The sequence below is a fragment of the Dendrobates tinctorius genome, unplaced genomic scaffold (assembly GCF_039654945.1).
Source record: "Dendrobates tinctorius isolate UK_male_01 unplaced genomic scaffold, ASM3965494v1 ptg000003l, whole genome shotgun sequence".
Lineage (NCBI taxonomy): Eukaryota > Metazoa > Chordata > Amphibia > Anura > Dendrobatidae > Dendrobates > Dendrobates tinctorius.
Genome location: NW_027361671.1, coordinates 67,665,245 through 67,674,949, shown reverse-complemented (window position 1 = coordinate 67,674,949; position 9,705 = coordinate 67,665,245). Strand labels below are relative to the sequence as shown.

At 44.9% G+C, this 9,705-nt stretch overlaps 1 protein-coding gene and 1 long non-coding RNA gene across 2 annotated transcripts in view; one reads left to right on the top strand and one right to left on the bottom strand.

The window, feature by feature from the left end:
- Positions 1-5,454: 5,454 nt before the first annotated feature.
- The window catches only part of LOC141059309 (uncharacterized), a 125,692-nt gene continuing 121,441 nt past the window's right edge, over positions 5,455-9,705 (bottom strand). The window contains exon 4 of the long non-coding RNA XR_012222415.1: positions 5,455-6,073. This is a non-coding gene — a long non-coding RNA (uncharacterized lncRNA). The remainder of the gene's footprint in view (positions 6,074-9,705) is intronic.
- The window catches only part of LOX (lysyl oxidase), a 115,893-nt gene continuing 114,115 nt past the window's right edge, over positions 7,928-9,705 (top strand). The window contains exon 1 of the mRNA XM_073555572.1: positions 7,928-8,743. Coding sequence (XP_073411673.1) covers positions 8,074-8,743 — 670 coding nt within the window. The 5' untranslated portion in view covers positions 7,928-8,073. The remainder of the gene's footprint in view (positions 8,744-9,705) is intronic.

The window sequence follows — 9,705 nt, the reverse complement described above, 5'->3', positions numbered from 1 at the left end:
GTGGGGTAGACCAATCCAAATTTCCTAAAGCATCCTGTTTCCAGGCCCTGGATCAGTGGACTGCTATCTAAAACATGGGCCAAGACCCTTGGTGTTGAACCCATATTATCAATTTCTCTTCAGACCCCTATATGTTGACCCTGCACAGCTAAATAGTAAATTCAAGGGTTCAGAAGTGCCAAGCCCCCTTCATCCTTACATCTCTGCAGAATTTCCAGTCGAAGCCTTGGCTGTTTTTTCCCCCAAACCAGATCTCTGAAAATGGAACTAATGGTACGGAACCACCTTTTGGGAATCCAGATAGGGGCATTATGTAGCATATATAGCAGCTGAGGCATTAAAATCATCTTAATCAAATTGATTCTCCCCACCACTGAGATATGCAATCTGCTCCATGTCCCTATTTTGTTTCTGAATTTCCCCAACAGCGGAACCAGATTGAGATCAATATAACTAGAAAGCGGAAGTGACACCTGAACACCCAAGTATTTAAATCTCTGAACCACTGCTAATTTCGCTCCCTCTCCCCCAACATGAGCTCGTCCTCCCCGCCATCATATCAACTGCCATAATATTGGACTTCTCCCAGTTAATGACTAGGCCCGACACACTCCCAAATGTTTTATGGGCTTTGTTGTTTTTTGAACGTTCTCATATCAAGAGATGTCTAATTTAATAAGAGGTGTGTGTGTGTGTGCCTCTTTAATAAATTAGGTACATGTTACTGAAGAGGTGTTTTTATTAAGAGAGGCATAAAAATAATGCATGTCCTAATAAATTCCCCCAATATCCTTCTCAAAGTAGAGCTTATTGTGATTTAGTGCTTGAAGTTGGAAAGTTTTTTTCTGGGACTTAAACATTACTGGTCTATTTCTGATAGTAATTGTCACGGGGCAATAAGGGGAAAACAGCAGACGTGGAACCGGGGCCCCTTAACTGCCCATCAGGCTAAGGGGTTGCCCTGTCTTTCCTTAACTTGGGGGTACAATTAAAGGTAGTGAGGCCCAAGTCCCCGACCTGTCCCTGTCTCCTGTTTAGCCCTGAGCTAAACCCCCAACCTCCTCCCCAGTAGGTGAGACAGGGAAAAGTGGACTACACAAAAAACCCAAAGGAAAGATACAACAGACAGGGTAAAATAAAATAAAACTTAGCGTGCTCTGCTGCAATGCTCCTGGACAGCAGAGATAGCCACTTGACAACAGCAAACAACTGAAGCACCACAGAACTCAGCTCCTGAACTCGAGCTTGGTTGGTCTCCCAAGAGCAAGTGCATAACCAACAGTGATTTCCAGCACCTGAACTCCTTTTATAGGAAGGAGGGGAAGAAGTTACCACCTGCATAAATAATCAATCACATGCAGTTTCCCTGCAGTAACCCCGGCAGCCACCGGGGGGAATTTAAATCAGCAGACCAACTACAGTTGTAGTAAACCCCAGCGGCCTCCGGGGGGCAAAAACTCATATTAAACACCCGATGGGCGAAAAGAGAAAAAGGTTTAAATGTGAGGAAATCCAGAGCTGACACAGATCCAAGAAATGGATCGTGACAGTACCCCTCCCATAAGGAGGGGCCTCTGGGACCCTCTACCAAGCGCCTCACCCAAAAAAAACCCTATGATGAGGACGCATGGACACGGTTGAGTTTACCTAGATAAACACCTGACTCACAGGTTTATGGCAAATGTGGTTATATACAAGTTCCGGAGGCGGCACACATCTCCAGAGCGCTGACCTGGGGAACGAATTGTGTACGGGCATGATAGAGGGTAACTCCAGCTGGTAGGTCGCTGGGCCGAGAATGGCGGACACCTGATAAGGACCGATAACTCGAGAGTTCCAGAATCCTGCAGCACACTGCCACCGGATGTGATTGGTAGACACCCATATAAACTCGTTCAAACACAGGTCCGGACCTGAACGTTTAATACCACTCATGCGTCTGCCACAAAATGGTGAACTCTTTGAAGGACTGACAACAGAGGCGTCCCCCTGTGTCACCACACTCACACCCCCACGATTTTCAGCGGAAACCACCACCTTCCGCTGACCCCTCCTCCTACGAGGACTCCGACTACCAGGGTTAGCTACTGGTGAGGGTTGAGACTGGTCCCTACTCCCGGGCAGCACCTCTGCTGCCCCTACCGAGGAAGGGAACAGTTGTAGCAAGACGGTGGAGACAGTTGCCCCCGGGCAACAGCCCTCACATGACTGCCCCCTGCTGACAACTTCCCCAGACCGCCAATCTATCACCGGGATGTGTTTCTTTAACCAAGGGAGGCCTAGAACGATGGGAGATGATATTCCGCCCAAGACGTAGCATGACAGGGACTCCTCATGATGAGTCCCTATACGAAGATGTATATTGTCCATGACTTGGGTAAGGCTCCCCTGGCTTAGTGGGACAGAGTCAATGGCCTGGACGTTTAAGGGTTTGGCTAGCGTCCTACACCTGAGGCCATGGGTCTCGACAAAGTGGGCATCCACCAGGTTGACTCCAGCTCCACTGTCCACAAGTAGCGGAAGGCGCTCAGTTTCCCCACCCACCGTAAGCTCTGCCGATAGGGTACACTGAGGGGAAGAAATGGAGGAAATATACACTCCCTGGTTGTCTCCCTCCACACGACCGGGGGGGAGGGGCTGCTTCTTCGGTGGTACGGAAGATTTGACGCGCACTGGGCAGACTCCTATAAAATGGCCAGTCTGCCCACAGTAAAAACATGCCCCCACACCTCGGCGAACCGCAGGCAACCCCTTTTTGGAAACCACTACTCCAAGCTGCATGTGTCCCTCCGATTGTTCAGGTGTGTCCTCCTCCCTAGCAAGGACTATAGGGGGCACATATGGTGCATGTCTCTCCCTGAGGCGTCTATCCACCCGGATGGCAAGGGACATGGCGGCCTCCAGCGATCTGGGGGCGGCGTACTGCACCAGAGTATCCTGCAACTTCGGAGACAGACCCTGCACAAAATGACTCTTCAGTGCAGGGTCATTTCACTGCGTGTCAGTGGCCCACCTCCTGAACTCTGAGCAGTACTCCTCAACAAGCCGGCCTCCCTGCTTGATCTTACGAAGTCGGGATTCCGCCAGGGAGACGCCATCAGGATCACCATACACCAGCGCCAGAGCAGTAAAAAACCCGTCTACTTACCGTAAAGATGGCGAACCGGTCGGCAGGGAGAAAGCCCAAGCCTGGGGATCACCACTAAGCAGGGAGACAATAATTCCCACGTGCTGTTCTTCACTCCCTGATGAGTGGAGGTGAAGCCTAAAATATAATTTACAGGCCTCCTGAAACACAATAAACTTGTCTCTCCCACCAGAAAACTTGTCCGGGAGAGAGATCTTAGGTTCTGCTTGGGCCTGTACCTGAGCTGAGGCACAGGTCCCCACCAACTGCTGCAGTTGTTACACCATCTCACCTTGCAACAGCTTAAGCTCATCGGTGAGAGACTGTAGCATTTGGGCGAAGGTCCGCATTTGGGCCATGGCTCAGCAGGCTGAATGTGATGGTTGGTTATAATGTCACGGGGCAATAAGGGGAAAACAGAAGACGTGGAACCGGGGCCCCTGAACTGCCCGTCAGGCTAAGGAGTTGCCCTGTCTTTCCTTAACTTGGGGTACACTTAAAGGTAGTGAGGCCCAAGTCCCCAACCTGTCCCTGTCTCCTGTTTAGCCCTGAGCTAAACCCCCAACCCCCTCCCCAGGAGGCGAGACAGGGAAAAGTGTACTACACAAAAAACCCAATGGAAAGATACAACAGACACGGTAAAATAAAATAAAACTTAGCTTGCTCTGCTGCAATGCTCCTGGACAGCAGAGATAGCCACTTGACAACAGCAAACAACTGAAGCACCACAGAACTCAGCTCCTGAACTCCAGCTTGGTTGGTCTCCCAAGAGCAAGTGTATAACCAACAAGTGATTTCCAGCACCTGAACTCCTTTTATAGGAAGGAGGGGGAGAAGTTACCACCTGCATAAATAATTAATTACATGCAGTTTCCCTGCAGTAACCCCGGCAGCCACCGGGGGGAATATAAATCAGTACACCAACTACAGTTGTAGTAAACCCCAGCGGCCTCCGGGGGCAAAAACTCATATTAAACACCCGATGGGTAAAAAGAGAAAAAGGTTTAAATGTGAGGAAATCCAGACCTGACACAGATCCAAGAAATGGATCGTGACAGTAATGTTTAATAAGCGATGGTCCAACCTCACAAACCTTTGGTATTGGCACAGTAAAGATACATCATCTCACCAACTGAGCTGTATTCCTTTGTGCCCATTCAGATATCAGTCTTTCACGTACAAGTTCTATCTGTCTTTTTCACGGATAGAACTTGTGTCTACTATAGTCGATGGGCCTGTTCATATGTCCACGTATTTTTACGGACTGAGTGGTCTGCAGAGAATCACAAAGACATGTCCTATTTTGATCCGAATCATGGATTAAACTTAATGTAAGTCTATGGGTTTGTGAACAAACTGAACAGCACTGTTTGATAGGAAAAGCATCAGGAAACTCCACTTTAATTTTTTTTCCATGCAAGAAAAAACTGATGGAAACTCTGATGGCAAAACTTGTTAATTTTGCCAAACTGTGGTGAAAATCTGATCAAAAGTACTGGTGAAACGTTAACCGTTTTTGAATGTAAGTGTAAGAGAGAAGACAATATTGGGCATGTCTCTCTCGCATCGGTTCCGGAACTACCGGGACTGTCACCAATGTTGCAGGGTGGAAGACTTAGAGACAAGGACCGTCCTTTCCATGTGGCTGCTGTAGGCGGAGCCGGGCTAAAAAGCGCTGTGCGCGGGAAAAGGGTGAGAGTCCAGTCTGGAGAGTTAAGCGGACAGTCGGGTGCAGTGTCAGCTGTAAAAGTAGAGCATCCATTGGGCACAGGCCGACTTGACAGACCTCCGGTGTGCCGGTCTATTGTGGGTGGACGACGTACTGCCAGCTTACCGCTTACCTCTGTGTCTGGAGTGACTCGCATTCTCTTTCAGAGACTAACGTGCGCACGGCGCAGTGAGAAACGGGTGATTAGGCCAGAGCCCTTTAGCCAGAAACCCTCATACACCGTGGAGCGAGGTCTTGTTCCGGCGGTCCCACGTACTGGACTGAGTTCAGCTTGTGGTGTATGTGAGCGTGGGAATCTCCTGCAGCCTGCAAGGATCCTTCACCCTGACCGTGGACTGGAACCCCGTATTCTACAGACATTGCTGAGACGACACATGCCCCTGTTGTCGGTGCCACCGTTGGAGTACCGAGACGCTGCAATCAAGAAGACTACAGACTGAGAAGTTTGACCATCATCCCGCTATCAAACTCTCGCTCGTTCCTGTTCTTCCCCTTCCAAACTACCTGTCCCGTCCTCCATCCTAACGTACCCCTTTTTCCTCATATTCCCTGCGTGGAGTATCCCTGTTGTTAAAAAAACCCTGTTAACGCTTGATCTGCCTCCTGTCCGTGACAACATCCCACATTCCTGCGATTTCTACATAAGAAAAATCAATGACTTCTGAATGAGACCTTTTACTGTTGAGCCGCGTATCCATGTGGAAGGTTGTGCTTGGTACTACAACTCAGTCACATTCAGGACGTACTTGCAAATCTTTGGTGTGAACAAGATCAAGTCAAAAGAAAATTGGAATAAAGAATTTTTCATATCACTCAAAAAAGGTCATACTTACAGGTTAAAACATCAGTTCCCAGTATGATATAGACAAGCTACAAGCAAAGTAGAAATAAGACCAGACATTTTTATGACAACCAGAAAAGTCACAGGCCAAACCTATTTACACACATATTATTAATGATGCAGACTGGAGTACTAACAGAATAATTTTTAGTTTTGCAGATGACACCAATTTATGTGCTACACACTTTTCTACGCTCCAGGACTGGCTCCGCTTCCTTCACCTATGATCTCCGTCCTTTTCTATGTTCCACATCAAGTTTCTCAAGTTGCCTGGTGTACCTCACTGATATCGCCCAAGGCCTTTTTTAATTTTGACTTAGAGTTAGATACACCTGTTTGTCTGAGTATTCGGTCCGTGTTGTGTTCAGACATATAGCTGTTGGAGAAAGGGAAGGAAAAAAAGAAAGTGTGAAAACGAAAAATCCCCTGATCTTTAAGAGGTTAATATACTTAGCAAATTATATGTATCTAAATATATAGTAAAATACTGTCCTATAGTAATTCCCCCAAAAAGACAAGATGGCACTTCCTCTGACTGTAGAAAAAAAAAAGGTTAATTTGCCAGAGCTGACAAGCATTCTTTATAATAAGATTTATGAATCTGGAGAATGGACTCCCTCTGGAGCAGGTCACAACAGAAACAGTTGATGGCTTCAAAACAGTCAAAAATGATTTGTGAGAAGAATATAAGATAAACACTAATGTTAACGTAGAATTCTTTTTGACAGTTGATACTGTCAGACCACCATCAATTTTGCAATTTAGGTCAGCTAGATCCATGCTATATGGACTTCATGAGCACCAAAGTGCAAGAAACTGAGACCCTTGAAACCACCAAATCCTTGGATACAAGGGACTACCTGGAACACAATTACTACATACTAAACTTCTGTTCTGTGGACAACTGAAAGTAAGTCATAAACTGTTACTGTTACGTCTTTTTGAAGGGAAACTGGCAAGAAATAAATACATTCCCCACACACTTCAGTGCTTCTTATCTGCCTACTGTCAATGGGTGGGCTGGAATGATGTCATCAGCCTGAGCATCCGGTTGTGTCTTATTTAAATAAGCAAAGCCCACATTACCTTTGTTTGAGCATCAGTAGATATTTCTGGACTCTGCCTATTGTTTACATTTGTGAATACTCCAGAATGACATATGATCTTGTTATTGTCATCTCTCGGGTTTGACCCAGGTCTTTAACTTTTGAGTCTTCCTCCATTTCCTTCTTCAGTACCGAGCTGGTTCTGATCCATACCTGGTACCTACATACTGGTGACTGAGGACCGATTCCTGGGGATTCTCTGGTCCCTGGTGACAATCAGTATAGATTCTGAACGTAACTTGGTCAATATTTCAGAAGAAAGAAACTTATCAAATCTGACAATAGGGCAGGTACACTGTAACAGTTGATTGCGGGAAAAGGTATCTATTTTTAAAAGTGTTGTCTGACAGTGATAAATTATTTTAGACATAGATGGCTGTGAACTAATAATTAGAGGCATTGTCACCATCCAGTGCCTCTGTGGACACAGCACAGGCTGCTCTGGAGGTCTGAACTGGCTGCAGAAACAATGTTTGCAAAGATTGGAAATCACAGGACCGCTGCAGTCTGTGATTGACTGCAGCAGTCCTGTGATTGCCAAACAATGCAGACATTGCTTCCAGAGCAGATACAGACCTCCAGACTGGCATGCACTAGATCGGTGGTGGCACTGGAAGGTGAATGCGCCTCTAATTATAATTTTATTATCATCCATGTCTAAAAAAAATGTATATCACTGTCACACAATTATTTGAAAGTAAAGGATGAATGACTATAAAAAAGAGCAAAAACATAAAAGCTAAATTATTTCCAAATTACTGAAACCTCAAAATGTTTGACATCATGACCCGTAAATTGCTCATATCTTTATATTTCTGGTTTGAATTACAGCCGAGAAACATCAGAAAATCTTCATGAGAAGAATCTTTACTTTTGTATTAGTTTACACTCCATCTGCGAGTGTTTCTGTTCATTGTTTGGGTAGGAAGGTCTTGGAGATATGCTAAGCCCCTCGTTCTAAATCGCATTATATGAACAAATAACAGAGGAGGCGGCCGGCCAATAAACCTTGTATAACTTTTATTAAACGTGCCAGAAACTTTAAAAACTCCCATCACTCCTCCCCTCTGTTCACCAGTACAAGCACCAGCAAAGCTATAGAAATATGAGAAGTGGCTCACTCCTCTCCTTTGCCTAAAAGACAGACAAGCTGCCGCCCTTTCATTGACAATAATTGCTTCTATTCTCAGCTTTTTACTTTTTTTCATACTTCTGAGATTTCTGTGACTCTTTCATTGAAATCTCAAAACTTTACATTTTTATTTGGAAGATGAACTCCTCTAAAGTAAATTTACTTTTACTGCATCTTGTTGGTCTCCTATTATATTGTGTTCTGCAAGGCACCTGCCAACACCAGAGGATAGCTGGGGGTCCAAACCCATTATGGAGGCAGAGAGTGCAGTGGCAGAACAATGGAAGAGTGTACAGTCTATTGAGCCAGGGCTCGGAGTATCAGCCATCAAGGAGAAGAACTTCGGCATCTAATTCATCTCACAGTCCCTTGCTGCTATTAAGCAGCAGAAATAATACATCTCCAGGAGCTTCAGGGAGACCACAAGCTTCCAGACCTGAAAACCCTCAGCCTGAAGTTCCACAAACTACAGGCTCAAATCAGGCAAGTGGGACTGCTGCTCGTCACTGGTTCCAGGCTGGCAGACCAAGAAGTCAAGGAGAGGATGCTTCTCCTAGACAAAGAAACAGACAAGAGGGTGCTACTGATAGGAGGCATACTTCTGCACAGCCATCTAGTCCACGGCAATCACAAAGAGTTAATGCAACTGCAAACAGGGCCAGACTGGACATGATGCAAGGAGATGATCCATATAACCCTTACAAGTACAATGATGACAATCCCAACTACAACTACTATGACACCTACGACAGGCCAAGGTCATCTGACAGGCAACGACCTGGTTATGGTACCGGGTACCATCAGTATGGTAAGATATAGAAATGCATGGATGAATGTAAATAAATAATATGGTATAATTTATATGTAAATATGTATCTATAAAAAATGTATCGACACTGTGCATGAAAATACCCAGAAATATTGCCATTTTGATTGATAAAATTTGACATAGCTTCGAGACATAAAAAAGCCTCAAGGGGGCTCCAATATACCACATTTGTCTCTGAATGCAGACTATCTGGGATGATAAATGTGTCAGACACGGCTAGTTTATACAGTTGTTATGCAGATGACTACTAAATGCATAAAATGTACACAATGGGCAGATTCCAATATTACAATGACAGATTTGGTGGCAGTACCGTATGTCTACAGCGCCCTACATACCGATATGTACATCTGTGACACATTCATGAACAGTCAATAAAATGTATCTGAAAGTGATAAAGTCTGTGTAAGCATATATATATATATAGTTCTGCAGACTAAATGGAAAGCACTGAAGGAACATAAATCCAGATTATCGAATCTGGGAAGTGAACGGCAAGGCGGAGATTTATATATTTATGTCACGCACTGACCTAAAAATAGAAAACAAATGTATGTTCCCTTTCAACTCCGTATCCACTGAAATAATCTGAATTGCTAGACTTTGTTATCAACAATATGTTACCAAGATGATCTCCAGACATGGGTACGGTAAAGTATAGTCATAGTCGCCCTTTATAGGGCAATGGAAGACTGTATCTGTTTTTACCTTTAATGAGAATTCTTGCTTGTTTGTATTTTAGACCATGTACATTTCTAAGTGTTTTTACAACTTTTTTTGGCCATTTGCCCAGAGAATAATCATGATCACTATCTATGGACATCAGGAACTTATCAGCAGTGTCTTACCAAAGGAATTATACTGCTTGATATGTTGATCTGATCTACAACAAAAATAGTAAATCTTCAAAAAGTTTGGCTGAACTCTTAAAGATGTTGTCC